Raw genomic sequence first — 20544 nt, 5'->3', positions numbered from 1 at the left:
CTCTACAGTCAGAACAATACTAGGATTCAGTGTTCATTTCACATTACCATAATACATGTAAACTGTTACAGTTCGTACATTCAATGACAATACAATTCCTGCACATTTTCCCTGAAGGAACAAGGAAGGCTGTGGATGTCTCATGTAAACACACTTAAAGTCGACATGAAAACACTTCACAACCCGTTTTACTCCCGGGATCACATATGAAAATATGACAACTGAGAAAAAAGGAAAGTGACTTACGTTTGAGTTTCTTTGGAACATGTATAAAGAATGTGTTTCTTTAAACTTAATAAGGTGTCCATTAAGTGCCTTAACCTTAATAAAGTTCTCCTGTTAACATTAGTCTGGTAACATGAACTAACAATGAAAAATACTTCTAAAGAGTCTTAATTTACTTATACATTATCAATTCTAATACATTAACTTAGTCATATTTTTAGTAGCTACCCAAACGGCAAAAGAAAAAATTATATATAAAATTTATGTATATAAAATGTATATTCAAATATTCAAAAGCAGCCGAAATATATATTTATTATATGTCAGTATGTTTTCTACCATCTATATATTTTTGGAAATTTTTGAAAATATATTTTACAAATATAAAACTTCTTATTTTTTTTTAAGAATTTCAAAAAATATTTTACATTTTCTGAAATCAATTAAGGAAACATGTTCACTTCTCATATTTGAAAAAAAGTAGTTGTGTTATTGTCAATAACACGTTAACTTTTTAAAAATTAATGAATTGGAAATGTATTTTCTTGTCCCTGAAACACATTTTGAAAACAAAAAACAAAAACATTTTGGTTGAAACTAAATTTGAGTTTTGTTTTTAATTGAACAAAATACACTTCTTTTAACATCACTGTTTACAACATATATTTAAAATACATTTTGGCCAGAAAAAGAAAAAAAATGCCGTTCAAAAAATAAAAATAAATACTTTAATAACAATGAAATAAATGTATTTCTTACATTTAGTTAATACATGAACTAGCAGGATTTGAAGTGTTATTAAGAAAGCAAACAGGGTCTGTTCTGATTTCACGTCGACTTTAAGATTCATAAATAAATGGCACTTATGAACACATCCGGTCTGTGTTTGCAGAGGTAAACGGTGGAAGACTAATCTGAAGGTTTTCAAGCACATTCTCGATGTCAAACGTGCGTCTCTGTGTACCATTTCAGCCGTTAACTAATCAAACAACATACAAAAAAGAAAGAAAAAAACCCCCACGCAACTCCATTATTCAGTTCATCATAAAAACCACCAAGAAGGCACAAAAGAAATACAACGGCTTTTCTACAGATTTACAAAAGATGGCACCGACATCTAAATATAATACTACAACTCTCTCATGTGTCCGTCTCTTCCAGCGTCCATCATCGAGCACACTATTTACAAACCATATACAACGTCCAAAAAAACACCATGTTTCTGATTTAACACATGCAAAAATATCATAACCGTAACATCTGAAATATTCACTTGCTCTATGAGTAGATAGATCACCACATGATCTTTAAATATGGTCCACTTCAGCGCATGCGGAGAGACAGGCTTCAGTAAACCTTCAGGTTTCTCTCCGGCGAGGCACAGGAAGAAGGCACAGATCTCCACAGGAAACAGATCGTGGAAAGCCAAGCCCAGCGGTCAGGTCCGGACCGGTGTGCGATGACGAAACGCTGATTAATAATGAGTCAGAAACGTTTGGCGTGGTTAAATATCATCTTGAGAGGAACTGACCTGCTCAAAATCTTCTAATCGATGCTTGTGGATCAGTTTGAGAGGAAAAAGCGGAGCTTTTGTGGACCAACTGTACTTCATTTTAATACAAAAATGCACTTATCTGAACTTTTTCCCCCTCTCAAAGAGGAAATCTTGTTCAAGTGAAATGGAAATCAGCACCGTTTACTTGTCTTCATTTTGTTTGTGGAAGATCTTCCTCAGCATACGTGACTAACTAAACCAAACTAACTAACTAACTAACCATCTAGGACCAGCTAATGAAGGCAAACAGGAAGAAAAGGTGATTGTTGGCATGTCTTGATAAAAATCCTCAAGTGCTTATTTGATGAACCCTTCTTCACTCTCTCTCTCTCTCTCTCTCTTTCTCTTCATCTTTGGTGATGAGCGAGTCTCGTGAACCCGGCGGGGATGTGAGAGCTGGGAGACGTTCAGACGTGAACGAGAGCGAGGTAGAGGCGCAGGGTTCGTCCGAGTCTCTGGGATGAAACGGCTTCAGCAGACGACCGCCGGAGCTTTAATGAGCTCCTTTTGAACCCGGCGGGTTGTGAATCCAGTCCAAGACGATCAGAGACAAGCTGCCGATCATGAAGAAGATACCCACCACCAGGAAAACGGCTGCCTGGAGATCAAATCACATTCAATTAAAAAAAACATAACGTAATATAATATAGGAATTATGAAAAAACAAAAAAATATAATCTTCTGCTCATCAAGCCTGCATTTATTTGATCAAAAATACAGAAAAAAACAGTAATATTGTGAAATATTATATATGCATTTATAAAAATAAAAAAAAATTCTAATAATATATATTCTAATAATTTATTTTCTTTACTATCACTTTTTATCAATTTAACACATCCTTGCTGAATAAAAGTATTGATTTTATTTAAAAAAAAGAAAGAAAAAAAATTACTGACCCCAAATTACTGACCAGTAGTGTATATTGTTATTACAAAATATTAATATTTTAAAAACATAGCTTTTTTTTTTTTTTTTTTTTACTTTTTATTCATCAAAGTATCCTAAAAAAGTATCACATGTTCTGAAAAAATATTAAGCAGCAGAACTGTTTCCAACTTTGATAATGAATCATCATATTAGAAGGATTTCTAAAGGATCATGTGATAATGATCCTAAAAATTCAGCTTTGCATCACAGAAATAAATGATCATTTTAAGTATAATAAATTTAAAAACAATTATTTTAGGTTATAATAATATATCACAATATAAATTTTTTTTCTGTATTTTTGATCAAATAAATGCAGGCTTGATGAGCAGAAGAAACTTCTTTCAAAAACATTAAAAATAGTTATGTTTTTCAAAAACATTAGAAATAGTTTTTTCAAAACTTTTGGTCTGTACTGTATATATATATATATATATATATATATATATATATATATATATATATATATATATATATGTAAATTAGTTTTTAATTAATTTTTACATTACTTACAGTTAAAAAAATATCATGAAAATATAATATAATATAATATAATATAATATAATAATAGCTGGGTAGTAACTGATTAAATGTAACCTGTATTACATAAAGATTCCAAAAATGAAAAACTTGTAATTACATTATATTGCATTTTTTAAATGCATACATTTTTTTAAATCACCAGATTACAGTGACAATGGATTAGAGGATAATATATTATTTATACATTAATTATTTAAAGTAAAACTTGATTTCATCATTTTAAAATGTTACTTAATTTATGGATTCCATGAATCCATTTTTACACCTCATCATTTTAATATTCACTTGAGATTTTAAGTCAATATTTGAATTATTATTATTATTAATTATTGGTTTAAAATTTTTACTTTGAGTTAAAATTTTTAGGATGTAATTAATTAGCTTTTATCCATTCGTGATAAGGTTAGTTCAAAAGTAGTCCGGTTATATTACCTTCAGTATGTAATGCAACAGACGTTTCAAATTAAAGTTTTCAACAATATTCAGTAAAGGACCACAATCTGAAATCTGAGTCTTTTCTTACAGATATTTTCTGCGGCGATCTGAAGGGTAAACTCTTGACGAGCCGCAGGTAAAAGGCGGCCGGGAGGATGAAGATGAGCATGGTGGCTGCAGACGATCCTACAGGAGGAAGAGGAGGAATCAATGTGTGTGAGATCAGGTTTATTTCTCAGATCTACTGACACGCGAGAGAGCACTGACCGATGAAGCCGAAGATGTCTCTGATGGTGGGGACGAAGATCACCAGGAGGTTGTTGAAGGCCAGTATCGCAGCGGCGATGAGCAAGTGTCGGATCCAGCTGAACTCTTTTCCAGCGAAACACATTGTGATGACTGAAGAACGGATCTGAAAACACAAATCAACACACGATATATAACTTAGAAAAAGACCAGTAATGCATTCACTTTTTTAACAAAAGATATTGTGAGTGAAATGGGAAATACAAACATTATTATTGTTCATATATAGTGTTTTTATGTATATATACATTTCCACTTTTCAATTTATATTAGTTTTAACAATAGAGGTGATTTTTTTTCACATATATGTATTTGAAAGCCTTTGCACCGTAGATGCTAAATGTGCATCAGAGACACAGCTCCAGTATATAGATGATTCAACACAAATGAAAAGCAAACATCTTCGTATATGAACACGATTTTCTGATTAGATCTAATCAAATGCCTTGGAGAACTAATATTATGGTAGAAAGTTATTCTAGCTCTGCAAACTCACACACACACACACATGCACACGCACACACACGCACACACACACACACACACACACACAGTTTTCCTCTGTCGGACTCGTTACTGTTAACAATTTCACACTGCAAAAAAAAAAAATATTTTCTTAATTAAGATTTTTCACTTGTTTTATAATATAAGCATTCTTATATAAAAATACATTTAGTTGAGAAAAAACCCTAACCCTAACCCTCAACATGTAAACAATTAATTAAAATTTAATATTAACAAATTGACATATTATTTTAAATAAATATTCTTAATTTATTAACAATTCTTAAAGAATTAATTGAATATACAACTACTTCTAATAATAACAAATAGATAAAAATTATAAAATCTTATATTAAAACAATTATTTATAAATGTTAAAAATAATATATATAAAATTATACCAAAAAAAAAATCTTATAGTCTTCTAACCGCACTAGCAGATTTTTTTTTTAATGAATTTTTCATTAATATCTTAGGTCATATTGCTTCACTACTAAAAGTATCTTGATTTATGATCATTCAGATGATTTACTTATTTTTTTGCATATCTCTGAACTCTTGCTTCAGTCCATTTATTATTTACATCACGTTAAGCAGCAAGATGTAATGTTATTTTAATGGCATCAAACAATTAACCAAAAAACTATATGAATCATATCTGTGAGTAAAAATGTGTATTTCCATTATAAAGTGTAGTCCAGTAAAATATAGTGGTTCTTTTCAGTGCTTTTTTAGCAGACAGAGTTGATTAAGTGATTTCTGCGACATGGTTTAATAAGAGGTTGGGTTCATAACACATCACTAAAGAAGTGTAGAACAGACTTGGGGCCAGTTTTACTAACAGCTCGTGCTAATGTTCCCCGTTTAGTAAAACTGGCCCTGGAAGAGTCCTCCAGCCGTCACATGGGTGCCACATTTCAGTCCAGACTCCAAGCATTTGAGACATTTTCCCAGTTCCTGTCACGTCTCTGACTGCCTTGACTACAGCTCAGATGTTTTCACACTCTCTTTAAAGTAAAGGTCAACTCATTTCAGTCGGCTAAGATGGTCCATCTCAGGCATTGTTACTTTCATTCAGTGAGGATGCATTAAATAGATTGAAAAGTGACGGCAAATGCATGCAGATAATGTTACAAAAGATTTTGGTTTCAAATAAATCCTGTTCTCTTCAGCTTTCTGGTCATCAAAGAATCTTATGGTTTGCATAAACATATGAACTGTCTTCAACATCGATAACGATCAGAAATGTTAGCAGTCAATCATTGTATCAGAATGATTTCTGAAGATCATGTGACACTGAAGACTGCAGTAATACATCACAGAAATAAATGTCAAAATATATTCACATCAAAAACTGTTTTTTGATCAAATAAATGCAAAAAAAAGTAAAATGCGTATTAGTACAAGTCATTTTCAATGCAATATTTTTGTGTTACTACAGTAGTGTGTTGTGTTAATTTGCATGTTCGTCTCATTCTTTTTATAGCATGAAAACAGACCACTTCTGTTTTTTTCCAAATAATGTAATCTAAGAAATGTCTGTAAGAGCTTGTTGTCCTGAATAGCTTTAGTGTAGTTATCTGCTTGTTGTTTTTTGTCGTGCAGATAACACTTTCAGCCTTGGTGTTGTTTAATTGCTTCGAAATAAGTAGCTTAGCATGCTAGTTTCAGAGAAACGGCTCTAAAAATAGCTACAGAGATCACAAAGACAGAAGTGAGAGAGAGATCAGTCATCAACCACAAAACCAGATGAAGAAAAGTGTCACTGTGAGCGAGAGAAAGCCACGAGGTTCTGCTGGAGGAACACTCTCTAATCAAGCTCCTGTATGGAGCGGCTGAGTTACTCTCAGATGGGTGACGGATCTGACGTGACCTTTGACCCTGGGCTGCACTGACCTCACATGAGAGACAGACCGGCCTAATCACAGGGTCAGAGCACCAACTAACATATATTAAAAAAAAAAAAAAAAAAAAAAAAATTATATATATATATATATATATATATATATATATATATATATATATATATATGCATTTGTAATTTTTATTTTTCAAAATAAACAAATAAATAAGAACATTTTATTTTATTTTAGCTTTAGAGCATATTAATTAATTGATTTAAGTTTTATTTATTTTTATATTTTCAGTTGTCAATTTAATACATTGTTGTTTTTTTATTATTACTTTAAATACTTCTGTTTAGGTTAGAGGCCTTTCTAAGATTAGTTTATTTTTATTTTAGCTTTAGTTTACTAATATTGATGTATTTATTATTAATTTTAGTTTTTTATTATTTTATTCATATTTATGTATTTGTTATTTTATTTAGTTAGGTAAAAACTGTTAGCCTGAATGCATTTTATATTAATTTTAATGCTTCTGTTTTTACTTTGTATACATTTTTGTGTTTCACTGTATTATTATTATTATCTTTTCATTTCCAGTTAGACATTTTAATGCTTCAATTTTATTTTGGTTAGGTTGCAACATTACATTCCTACATTTAATTACATTTTTCATTTATATTGAATTAAATCATATTATACTAAAATACATATATATTTAAGATATTTATATTATTTAATGACAACAACCCTGAAAAGGATATCTTAAAAGAAGCATGTATATTATGCACACAATGCAAGTGAAGTACTGACTTAAAAAAATAAAAGATGAGTAGATTTTCCAACTTAAACTAATTATTCACACAAAAATCCAGAATTCTCATGAGGAGCCTGATTTAGACTCGTTCAGAATAAAAGCACTCGCATCGCCGTTTTCTCTTAGCGAGTGTCGTCTGTGCATCTGACTCAAGGTCTCCGTTGGCTCTCAGACGAAACAAAACAAAAGAAATCTCACGCACAAAGGCCGTGACATTTAAGAGCAACTTGAAGGCCAAGAACTCCTTGGAAACATGAAATGTCACATTGCCAAACTCTGCGACCCCTGAGCAGGCCTCAGCTCAACTGTGCTCTGTTACACAGGCCACCTGAAGCCGAATCGCTTTCACCGGTCCTGATGAAATCACCTTCGACCATGGCCGCGGGAAGTGGGGTGCTGGGGGTGCTGCAGCACCCCCTAGTGACGAGAAGGAGATTAAAAAAAATGTAGGCCTATTAAAATATTTGTAACGCGCTTGTAACATTTTTTTTTTTTTTTGGCAACAAGTGTGGGATCAGCTTTGACTAGCCAAGCAATTGTAAGTAGTACACTATAGTATTTTTTTAAGGTGGTGGGGATGGAGATGGAGAGTATTATTTCGTTCGTGTGTTCTTTGTGTAATGGTTGTGGAGAACTGTTAAATAACGTTTAAATAGTAGGGCTGGGTATCGATTCAGATGTTCCAGATCGATTCGATTTCGATTCACAAGCTCTCAAATCGATTCTATTTCGATTCTCGATTCGATTTCGATTTTCTATTAGAGCTGTAATCGGGCCTTAAAAGTTAAGCCCGACATGTCCCGAGCCGACACGTACATTTTGATTGACAGCTTTTTAAAAGCCCGAACCCATTTACAACCCGACATTATTCAAATGTACGCAGCACACAGCTCTTTTGCCTTTTGTCAGGAATGAGTCATTTATACATAATTTAACATAATTTATACATGACTAACGTAATAGGCCACTTGGAAGTTTGAACAAAGAAATAAAATAAGTCCTCTGTAACATCGTAACATCTCATCACTCTATAAATAGCCCTAGGTATAGGCTCATTTAGCATATAAATAGGCCAACGCACCAATAAAAACAAGTCTTTCTTAAAAAATTTAATTAAGATAAATTATAAATTAAGATGGGTATTTGGCAATAACGAAATGAATTAAGATAAAGGCTCTGCCGGATTTGCTTCGCCATAGCAGCTGACATAATAAAATAATAATGCCAACATTAGCTTATATAGCCTACTCTGTCTACATTATGCATTTAAGACTCAAGTAATATTTAGTTATTATTTGAAAAACATTTACTCACCAAGATTAGGTAAGGCCTAAGTGTTTATGTGGAGAAAATGATTGAATCCACTGTAGATGGCTTCAGCGCGCTCCCTGCGCTCACTGATGGTGCGTCATTATTCACTCATTAGCTATTCTCATTATAAACAAAGTCAAAACTTTTCCAAACCTCAGACTTTGCTTTAGTTGCTGGTGCTACCAAAACGCAATCGTCAGAAGCAAGCCTCCGTTTCAGCTACTCAGCATACATTTTCGCATATTTCTCGCGCTAATCGAAACATTACATGACCGCTCATTTACCGCACAAGCCCGAGCCCGGCCCGATTGGTTCGATTGGCAATGGGATTCTTCACACTGCCTGAACATGTGCAATTGTGCTTTTGAAGACAACTGACCACGCGCACCTGTCCGCGCGGTTGTCTGCTCAGACTCGGTACACACTCTCCGGACTCGAGGACGCAGAAAGTATAAGAGGCTTTAAGATGCAGTCTGTAAGACGCGAACGGGAGCATGACCTGAGGCACATTGCAGAAAATGGAACCACTGCTTTAAACTGAATGAATGAATGATAGGTTCGTCGGTAACATCGCACAAGGCACATAAGAGGACATCTAGTGGAGAAGATTTGTAATTAGATTAACGCTAATCTTACGTTCAAATAAATACGGAAAAAAAATCGATTCATGGCCTTTGAGAATCGATTTTGAATCGACCACATTTTAAAAAACGATTAATCGAAAAATCTATTTTTTACCCAGCCCTATTAAATAGTCGGAGATTCCTTGTGGTTTGTGTAAAAAGGTTGGAGATGGAGACAGAAAGCTTCCCAGCAAGCAATAGCCGTCATTTCAACGTCTGGGTTAAATATAGACCAGATATAGTCCGGCTATGTGTAACCCACTTTTAGCCCAAATAACATTTAATCTGGATAAATGTATTTTTTTTTGCAAAATAACTTGTGAGATGTATGATATTCCATCATGTACGCAGAGTCTAACGTGATTACAAGTTGTTTGGTTTACTTTATTTTACATGTTATATGTGTAGGCTGTGCGTAGCCACGATTTAGCTCGTATTCAGACCCGGCTATTGTATCCCACTTTTTGTCAAAACTGATTAATTGTATTTTTTTGCCAGGCAGTGCATGAAATGGTTAATATTCAATCATGTTCGCATTGGTATGATATCAAGGTTCAATACGTCATTTCACGGCATGGTAGATCACGATTTAGCTCCAAATTGGACGGGCTATATGCGGTCTGCTTTAGCCCACCTGGCGAAATTATTGCAATCTGGGCTCAGATATAGACCAGCGACCTAGAATATTAGTCTTTGAAATGTTTTCGCTTACACAGCTTAATATATATTTTCTGTCAAACATTCATACACAATCTACGATAAAAATATCTAATCAAATGCAATTGCATTTCCCAACCGCTAGATGGCACAATTGAAACACTACTGAGACATGTCTACTGGAACTAATGCGTGACTAGATCACTTAAGCCAAATCTCGCGATAAACATTTCCGCCATTTTATTTTACACGAGGCAGCTGTCGGAGTGCAACGGGTGAGCAACAGTCTGAGTGAAAACCTTCACATTTCTACTTCGATCTTGTAAGTATGCGTGTTATTTTTGATATGTTTATTGTTTAAATTAGTTAGCTGTTATAATGTGTAGAAACCGTGACATTTTAACATTAACATTGCAGAGTACTACTTTTCTCCAAAAAGTTAACGTTACCTTGCACGTGTTATTGCAAATGTATCTAAATTCAATGGATGTGGTAAGCATGAAACTATGAAACTTATCATTACTATTTTTTTATTATTATAAAGATACCAGTATTTATTTGTATTTAAATTAGAGTTGATTTAAAGCAAATTCTGTAAGTACTTTACATAAAATTTAACAGCAGCATAGTGCAACATGAAAAAAAAAAAAATCCTCTCCATTTAATAAAAGGTAGTGGCAAACATAAAGTCTTTAAACTAGTTTGTAAATAATTAAAATATGCAGCATACATTCAGTTTTCAGTGAATTTGTTTCAGATATAAATTTGAATGCTGCTTCTCCATGTTTTGTTTTGACTTTGGAGATATAAAAGTAGCTGGCTACTGTCCCAGATGTCCTGAGAGGTCTGCTCTGGATGGTTCATAGTGCATCAGAAGATTAGAAATTTACTTTGGCCTTAAAATGTTAATTTAATAACCAACTGTAGTTTTTGGATATTAATTTTTTGACAGACAGATAGCCAGTGTAAAAACCTCAGAACTGGAGTGATGTAATCCACTTTATTTGATTTAAAGACACTGTTTATTGGAAATTATCCTGCAATCAGTCAACAAAGTACAGCAATTGAATATACAGAACACTTGTCAGTGACTACCATTAAATGTCTTGTTACCAACATTCATCAAAATATATTTTTTTTGTGTGTGTTCAACAGAAGAAAGCCATACAGGTTTGGAACCAAGTGAAAGTGAGTAAATGATTACATGTTGTTGTTTTTTATTTTATTTTTTTATTTTTTTTAAGTGAACTACGCCTATAAGTATTTTTTATGTTTATTAGAGTTATATGAGTAAGTGATAAAGAATGATTTATAATGATAGTTCACTTTGAAATTAAATTTTGATATGTTTAAGCTTACCTTATGGGCATCCAAGATGTAGGTGTCTTTGTTTCCGCAGTAGTTTCAATTTTTATATTTTTAGGTCAAACTGTTCTTGTCTGTCAGTCATATAATGCAGGTCTATATGGTCACCACCTGAAAGAGCATGCACAGAGAAGTCCAAATTAAACATTTCCCCACCATACACACTGATAGCCTAAGACACGAAACGAGCGGTTTGTGTCAGAAAACGAACAGTATTTATATCGTTTTACCTCTTATAACACAGCAACGTCGAAGTGATCTGAGGGCGCGCGTGCTTCGGTGTGTGCGCATTCTGGGCTGGCTTAGTCTAAGTGCGGCGCTTGCGCAAATTAAGCCAGAACGCGGACGCATCACACACCTGGAAGCACGCGAGCCCTCATATCACTTGGACGTGGCTGTGTACAAGAGGTAAAAATGATATAAATACTGTTCATTTTCTCACACAGACTGCTCGTTTCGTGTCTTAGTCCATCAATGTGTACTTACAATGGGGAATTGTTTAATTTGGACTTCTCTGTGCATGGCCTTTTTAGGTGGTGACCATAGACCTGCATTATATGACTGACAGACAAGAATAGTTTGACCTAAAAAATTGAAACTACTGCGGAAACAAAGACACCTACATCTTGGACGTTCTTAAGGTAAGCTAAACATACCAAAATTTAATTTCGAAGTGAACTATCCCTTTAAACTTGAGGGAAGAACTAAAGTAGAAATGAAAATAAAATCTGTTTTCACCTTCATTAGAATGATAATTTAAAAAAATACTGTATTTCAGTTTCAAAACACATTATGGTAGTAGTCAGACATGTCTTGGGATAACAGTGTTACATAATCAATTATAATGTTAATTTTATTTCCATATTCAGAAGTTATGGATCCCAAATATCTAAGAGAATGGCGTCGCTTGAGAGATCGAGTTAATGCTCTCGCTGAAAATTAATAGGTCATTTTCATTGCCATTTAAGTGAAATTACAGAACTTGCATATATGAGCTTGATAAAAATGAACATTCGAGAAGAAAATGTCAGATATATATGTATATGTGTGTGTCTATATAGCCTATATATATATATATATATGCCTTGTACAGAATTGTTCAATACGCGTATCGTTACACGCCGTATTGCATCACCACTAAGCGAGCAAAAATGTTCAATTATTGATATTAATTATAATATTGATATAAATTGTCTATATTGATATAAATTATATAGTCTCAATCTATATTCTGTTAACTCTATCTATTAAATCATCCTAGCAAAAGTGATTGACTAATTAGTTAAAAAGGATTGTCAACAATGTTTTTTTTGAGCAATAATTCTTTCCTTTTTCTCATTTGGCAGACGCAGTGATGACCAGCTTTCCATCAGCTATGGAATGTGAAATAAAAAATGCTATTTCTAATCATTTCAAACAAGCACCAGGGAGGGCAGGGGGTGGGGGTTATGGATCTAAAGTAAACAGTTAATTCTTAAAAATTAATTGTTTTACATATTTTTCCAATGTTTTATTTGTTCATTTTTATGTTTGAATGTTGTCCAAGTTGTTGTTGTCTATATAATTGTTCAAAATAAATCCCTTTATATTCAATTAGTTTGGATGGATTTTAATTTATGAGAACCTGTTATATTTGAGTGAAAAGAATCCTTATGCCTCTTTTTGTTGTCTATTACATGTATATGTAGTGTAATGGATGACTAGTCTATTCTTGGGCTATGGTTAGACGTCTATTGGACGTATAAATATAGTCGTTCAATAGCTGTCTGATTGTCTATTCTTGGGCTATGGTTAGACATCTATTAGACGTATATATGTAGTCATTTAATAGCTGTCTATTCTTAGGGTATGTTTAGACGTCTATTAGATTTTCACTGACAGCCCAAAATTAGCCTCGATTTAGCCTAGACGTCTCGGCTGTGTTTAGACGGCTATTAGACGTCTATTAGACGCAAAATTGCTTGCTGGGTTTATACTGTGCGTGCTTTCTTTGCGTAATGGATGTGGAGAACTGTTCAATAAACAAATTGCTTAAATAGTCAGAGATTATTTCCTTGTGGTGTGCGTAAAAAGATTTTGGAGTTAATAGAGTTGCGTGTGACATAAACGTGCAGTGACTCAAGCCAGCTGACCAAATCGATTGCATTGTTTTAGCGTTATTGTGAAGTTTGATTAATATTATATTTTGTTGTAATATTATTTGTTGTATATAAATGAGTTGCATGTATGTATAGGCTATCTGAAATTGTAATGAAAGTAATTATTTCGTTTTTTTCGATTATTAAACTATTATTTAAACTATTATTTCTGATTCTGCTTCAGATTAATAGCGCATTGCGCATATCTGAGAACTGATGTCTGTGTGTTTCAGACCCTGGCTGGCTGTGCACTGAAGTGTATATGACAATAAAGTAGTAAATCTCAATGTATATATTTTTAAAATGTATTTTAAATAGGCCTATAGGCTCATAGGTTTTTTGTAAAAAAAAAAATTCACAGCACCCCCTGTTCAAAATTACTTCCCGCGGCCCTGCCTTCGACAGACTGATCAAATAAGAGCAGCACCTGTCAGTCTTCAGTGAAACGCTGATCTGACTCTGAGAGCTGCAGGAGTGTTGTGTGTTTATAGCGCCACGGTGGCCACCTGCTGTAACTGCAGCTTTGCAAGTTCACTGCACTGCATCAGGTAATATTCCACTGGCTTTGATCGCCCCTCCCTCACTGTGAGAGTGTGTGTGTGTGTGTGTGCGTGTGTGTGTGTGTGTGTGTGTGTGTGTGCAAAAGAAGCTCTTAGTCGCTTTCTGCTTGTCACATGACAGAAACACACATTATTCATTAAACAAATCAGTGTTATTTTATTGTTACTGATATATCACTGTTGTTTTTTTTACATTAAAAATTAAATTTAATTTTTTAACTAATTTTATTTAACATTTTAATTTTGTTGCGTGTGTGTGTTTTTTTTTTTGTCATTTTTATTATTTATAAATTACCCTAAATGTCTATATATTTTTAATGTTTTATTTTTTGTTATTTAATACATCAAGTTAGATTAGAAATGAGAATTGGTGCCTTTGCAACTAGTTTAAGTGTTAATATATTTCATTTCAGTTAACGTTTCTTTTATTTCAAGTAATGTTATGGTTTTACTATCATTGATATACATATGTATATATAGATATATATATAGTTTACTAATATTTTGAATTATATTTCATTTTTCTAGTTTTTGTCATTTCTATGAATTAAAATTGTTTTTTTTTTAGATATTTTAATAAATACATTTCATTTTTTATTTGTTTTTATTATTTATATTAGTTATTTAAAAAAATCAAGCTGAGAATGAAAAATGTTCCCTTAGAAACTAGCTTAAATAAAATAAGTTTATGTATTTTTTTATGGTTTTAGTATCATTGCTTTTCTGTTTTTGCTTATTTGTTTTGTATTTTATTAGTTTTAATTATCTTATCACATAAAGTTACACTAAACAAAAACAAGAATCTTTGTCTTGTCAACTAGCTGAAACTAAATATATATTTTATTTAACTTAAAATAAAATTACTTTTTTTTCCAAGTATAATTAACTATAATAACCCTGAAACAATCCAGTTTGTAACTATTTTTTTCCAGTGCTGAAGCAGGGTTGAAATGTGCAGAATATGATAAAAAGTGTTGAAACTACTAGCAGTTACCAGATATTTCAATAGTTGTTGCTGGTTCTGATATCTAATGAACAGGGTGACCATTGTCCAATAAGATACTGATATTAATACGGTTGCATTAATTTATGGTAGCATGCACTAACATTGTAGAAATGAAGAGCAGCGCCCTCTGGTGGACATTTACAACCTCAATAAGAGTAAGAGGAGGTGGATACATCACTTCACAGCATGTTCACAGGGTGTGTTTAGTTACTCACAGGGAACAGCACAATGGGAACGGTCAGCGTCACCGCCGTCAGCACGGCCAGACGCACCAGAAGAAGCATCGTGTCAAACTTGTAGACCTTTGTGAAGGTGTGAAGCAGCTCTGCCTCCACATGATCTGACACACACACACACACACACACAGACAGAGAGTGAGGAGCACGTCGTGATGGAAGAGCGCTGAAGGTGTGTATGAGGAGAGTGTGTTTGTAGCGTACCATAAAACGTCATGTAACCGAAGAGAGCGGAGAGCAGGTACATCACCAGCATCGCCAGGATGGACAGGTTCGATACCTTCTGCATCTTCCTCCGAGAGCGACTGAGGAACACCAGGAGCGGATTTCATTCCCAAAAAAAATAAAAAAAATAAAGTTTTGTTACTGGAACTGTAAAAAAATAATACTACTAATAAAACATTTTATATATATATGTGCACTACCGTTCAAAAGTCTGTGGTTAGTAAGACTTGTAATGTTTTTAAAGAAGTCTCTTCTGCTCTTCAAGGCTGCATTTATTTCATTAAAAATACAGAAAAAATACAGTAATCTTGCAAAATGTTGTTGCAATATAAAATAAAGGTTTTTATTTTAATATCCTTTTAAAATGTATTTATTTGTGTGACGCAAAGATGAATTTTCTGAAAGCTGAAAGTGTCACATGATCTTTCAGAAATCATTCTGATATGCTGATTTATTAATAGAGTCATCAATAGTTTGGCTGACAATTATTTTTTTGGGGGGTAACTGCAATTCTTTTTAAGGATTCTTTGATGAATAAAAAGTTAGAAAGAACAGCAAACATCTTAACAATTTAACATTCTTGCTGAGTAAAAGTTTAAATTTCAAAAAAAAAAAAGAATGAATAAAAATGTACGGACCTCAGACTTTTGAACGGTAGTGTGTATTGTTAGAAAAGATTTCTATTTTAAATAAATGCTCTTCTTTTTAACTTTTTGTTCATCAAAGATTCCTGAAAAAAAGTATCAAAGGCTCCAAAAAAAATAAAATAAAATAAAATAAAATTATATATATATATAGCAGCACAACAGTTTCAGCACTGATAATAAATCAGCATATTACAGTAGAATGATGCTGAAAATACAGCATTCTATCAAAGAAATAAATTACATTTGAATGTATATTAAAATAGAAAATCTTTATTTTACATCACAATAATATTTCACAATATTAAATCTTTTCCTGTATTTTTGATCAAATAAATGCAGCTTTTGATGAGCAGAAAAAACCCTGTAAAAATCATAAAAAAAAAAAAAAAAAAAAATAAAAAAAAAATAAAAAAATCGCTCTGATCCCAAACTTTTCGATAGTAGTGCACACACACACACACACACACAGTTTTCTACATTGGTGCATTATGATTTTAGTGTTATTTTGCACAAGTACAAAGCTTTTCTCACTCTTTGAGTTCGCTGTAGATGGGCAGAACTTCAGGATGACAGACGAAGGCGAAGGCGAGGATGGGAACGGTGTACGCGGTCTGAAAGACACAAACACAGCAAACGGCGTGAGGCAGTGTCCACACACAGCGTCCAGTCTGACAGGCTCAGGCACATGTTTCCACGTCACCTGTGAGTTGAACACAAAGTATTTGGGCGTGCACATGTCCTCGGTGTCCTCGGGGCGAGGCGTGACCTGGACGGCGCTGTGGAGCGGTGCGTGAGGATCCGGGTGAGGAGCGTTCACTGCTGATAAAGAGGTCAGCGCCGAGGCGTTGTGCAGCGAGTACAGACCCAGAGCGTCCGAGCCGTTCTGGAAGAAGAACGGCAGAGGACACGGCAGGATCGTCTTCTTATAGATCAGCTGAGAATCAAACCAGAGACACCAAACAATGCAATCAGACACAATTTAACAGGGTTATCATCATCATAAACTAAATGCATAAAAAAAGTTCATGAAATAAAATATAATAAACACTTAAAAAAAAAAAAATTAAATATAAACTAAAAAAAAACATACTACATAGATGTTAAAAAATTTGATAAAAGGTTTTGAACTGAGTTATTATAGTTCACTAAAAACTCAAAACAAATCTGACATAAGTTTTGTTGCTTGAAAAATGACTTAAATAACTAATTTATATAGAAAATCTACTACAATGGAAAAATATATATTAGTTCACTAAAAGCATTAAAATGAAATTCATGACTAGTAATAAAATAAAATCATTTCGCTTAAATTTTAATTAAGTTTAACTTGTACTAAAATAAGTAAAATAAAAATAAAAACATTCACAGACATTTAAAAAACCAATAAAAATATATTTTTTTAAATGTTATTAAAAACTATAATAGTGAAGTCATGCTTTGCACTAAAAAAGTTCAAAAAAACATACTTTATTAAAAAAAAAAAAACATGTTATTTCAATAATATTAGATGAACACTGGTTTGGAACAGCATGAGGGCGAGTGAATGATTTTCACTTTTACTGAACAGAAAGCTGCTATTAAACATCCAGAGCAAATGAAGAGAAACGTACCACTCCGAGGAAGAACACCATACATGAGAGAGAGAAGCCGCTGGTGTAGCCCAGATACCCTGATGAGAGAGAGGACAACCAGCGTCACACACACACACACACACACACACTGCACTGCTCACAGACAAGTCTTACCCAGGTTCTTCAGCAGAGACAGCGGCAGAATGATGCAGACGGACACCAACACCACTGCGTAGTTCCCGTTCAGATACCACTCACTGCACAGAGAACCAGCACATATACTCACAGCAGTGCTCTTAGATGATGCGGAGATCTCAAAACATGCGGCAGAACCATTCCATTCATTATATGGATTCCATCTGCGCTTTATACAACACGGATGCTTTCAAAGCCGCTTTAGCAAAAAGGCACGGTTGTAAAATGTGATCATGGAGCACAAAAGCAGTCTTAAGTTACTGGGGTATATTTGTAGCAATAACCAACAAATAAATAAAATAACACTGCATGGGTTAAAATTATAAAAAAAAAAATGTTATGGCAAAAATCATTAGGATATTAAGATCATGTTCCATGAAGATATTTAGCAAATTTCCTACCATAAATATATCAAAACTTAATTTTTGATTTGTAATATGCATTGCTAAGAGCTCATTCTTCCACTTTAATGATTTTCTCAATATTTAGATTTTTCTGCACGCTCAGATTCCAGATTTTCAAATAGTTGTATCTCAGACAAATATTATATCCTCCTCACAAACCACACATCAATGGAAAATGAATTTATTCAGCTTTCAGATGATGCATAAATCTCAATTTCGAGAAATTGACCCCTATGATTGGTTTTGTGGTCCAGGGTCACAAATGTAAATAAATATAAAATGATTCAGTTTCAGCTTCAAAGAAGCTTTACAAAAGACAAGTGCCATTATTCAGTATTTTGTATCTAAACATCCTTAAATCAAGATGCATTTTCATGAGAAGCAAAATGACAAAACCCGTTTTCTCAGAAATACATCAGAACTGAGTCAGATTCTGCCAATGCGGTCAGAAACAAAAAGGATTTCTTAAATACATGTATCAATTTTTTTTACATTTCTATTTCTCTCCAATCAATCACAGACACTCACACTGCTACAGATTTCCATCATAAATCAGTTATTATGCTTTTATCCACAGACACAAACACTGAGTCTTACCCAGAGTTCTCCTCCAGCCCCAGAAACGCTCGAATCACCTCCGGCAGCTCGTATTTGACTATGAACAGGTAGCTGGACATGGCTGAAGACGAGCCAGACACACATTACTATCACATCACTCACGCTAAAAACTGAAGACTCAAGCTACTTTCAATATAGCATCATTACCTCCGATATTCTGCAGAGTTATTGACCCAAAAGCTGCCATTTTTCCCGGCCATCCAAACGCTCTTTCCCCGAGCTTCTCGTAGATCAGCGAGCCTGCAGCCAGAGGATATTACAGCATCAAATACACGTTTCATATGTTAATATGTGTGTTTACGATGGCTCTACAAGCTCACCTCCTTCTTTGGCCGTCACTAGTAACAGATGAACAGAGTAGAGCGACAGGATAGCGACTCCAAACAGGAGAATGCTGCAGAAACAGAAGGAAACATTAGGAACGCTTCCTATCATGAGCTACCCAGCCAGTACGGAACGTTCTCACAACGTTATATAAACGTTACAACTGAACATTCCTAATGTTTATGGAACATTCTAATAACTTGATTAATGTCTGATACGATGAGAGAAAATGTTTTGAGATCAACATTCTTGGAATGTTCTTATTATGTTATTTGTATCTGATGAACATTCTAAAAAAACATTTTACGTAACGTTTAAATAACCTTCCAAACAAACCTGAACATTTGAAAATATTTGAAAATAAACATTAAAATTACGTTTTATTTTGGGGTAGAAACTAAGTTAGTAGATATTCATATATATATATATATATATATATATATATATATATATTTTTTTTTTTTCAGTTTTTTACAGTCATATTTTTTTTTCATAAAATATCATTTTGATGTGTTTGTTATTTGCAGTGGTTACTATTTCTGTTTTGGTGATTTGCATTAAAACCAGTTAGGGGTCAGTTTGAACAAGGTTTCCATTTCAGAAATCTGCTCACCTTATTTTGAGAGTATAGATAGCATTAGAGCTGTGTGCGGTCAATGCACAGACACACATATGTGCAGTCTGCATTTAGAAAACGCTTCAAAAATAAACCGCAGTTACTGTCACAGCATGTTTCTTAGCCAATATAAGATGATCAGAGATGTGCTAAAGAGCATCTGACTTGCAGACGAGTCTCGAAATATTACGCAACAACAGTAGATGTTAAAGTCAAAGATATGCATTGATAACATTTGCAACTTTTCTAAAGCAAGATTTTTGACTATGAGAAAATCTTCTCCACAATTCAGCTTATTTGAGCCAAGCACCGCCAGCTTGGACAGGAAGAGACCGTTTGAATGACATATGAAGCGACGCATAAAACAAGTCTAATTGACGCTCAGCTGCAGCGAGACAAACTGAGCGACAGAGAGATGAATCTCTAGAATCAGTTAATGGTGGTTTAGTCACATGACACTGGCCTCCTGCGGCTCACCGAACAGAAATAACCGTCTGACACGAGCACCGGAGAATGAAAGAGAGATGTGAGGTTGAGACTGAGCTCTGAGAGCTGTAGGTGTGCATCCACGGCTTCCTCCTGCTGGCCTCACTCTTACACACACACACACACACACACACACACACACACACACACACACACACTGATAATGAATGGGTTTGGACTCAATTATGTCAGTGTTCCATTTTCATTCATTTTGGACACCTCATACATTGAGTGACAGAACACTTCTCTTTTATCATATATTTACATATTTGGTATTGCTGGATTCAGTACAACCCCACCTTTCCAACAATCCATCATATGTGTTTCTATGATGATGCCAGGCAAAGCAAGCACAAAGTAAATGAAAACATTCTGCATAGATATTAAATTTGTGCATGTCCGC

The 20544-nt window shown here is 33.8% G+C and overlaps 1 protein-coding gene and 1 long non-coding RNA gene across 4 annotated transcripts in view; one reads left to right on the top strand and one right to left on the bottom strand.

Moving 5' to 3' along the window:
• Positions 1 to 930: 930 nt before the first annotated feature.
• LOC113065022 (sodium-coupled neutral amino acid transporter 4-like) overlaps positions 931 to 20544 on the bottom strand; it is a 31783-nt gene continuing 12169 nt past the window's right edge. For all 3 annotated transcript variants that reach the window (XM_026236137.1, XM_026236130.1, XM_026236146.1), the window contains exons 5-16: positions 19036 to 19109; positions 18863 to 18955; positions 18695 to 18776; positions 17673 to 17755; positions 17538 to 17596; positions 16628 to 16861; positions 16459 to 16538; positions 15260 to 15360; positions 15035 to 15159; positions 3956 to 4100; positions 3777 to 3874; positions 931 to 2378 (exon numbers count right to left, since the gene is read on the bottom strand). In XM_026236137.1, the coding sequence (XP_026091922.1) occupies positions 2274 to 2378; positions 3777 to 3874; positions 3956 to 4100; positions 15035 to 15159; positions 15260 to 15360; positions 16459 to 16538; positions 16628 to 16861; positions 17538 to 17596; positions 17673 to 17755; positions 18695 to 18776; positions 18863 to 18955; positions 19036 to 19109 (1279 nt within the window). In that variant the 3' untranslated portion in view covers positions 931 to 2273. The remainder of the gene's footprint in view (positions 2379 to 3776; positions 3875 to 3955; positions 4101 to 15034; positions 15160 to 15259; positions 15361 to 16458; positions 16539 to 16627; positions 16862 to 17537; positions 17597 to 17672; positions 17756 to 18694; positions 18777 to 18862; positions 18956 to 19035; positions 19110 to 20544) is intronic.
• LOC113065038 (uncharacterized) lies at positions 9214 to 13177 on the top strand. Its single transcript, XR_003278921.1, has 3 exons — positions 9214 to 10072; positions 10906 to 10938; positions 12462 to 13177. It is a non-coding gene; the product is annotated as an uncharacterized LOC113065038 (long non-coding RNA).

This window comes from Carassius auratus, chromosome 4 (genome assembly GCF_003368295.1).
Source record: "Carassius auratus strain Wakin chromosome 4, ASM336829v1, whole genome shotgun sequence".
NCBI lineage: Eukaryota > Metazoa > Chordata > Actinopteri > Cypriniformes > Cyprinidae > Carassius > Carassius auratus.
The sequence above is the reverse complement of the archived record's forward strand: the minus strand, read 5'-3'. Positions and strand labels throughout refer to the sequence as shown.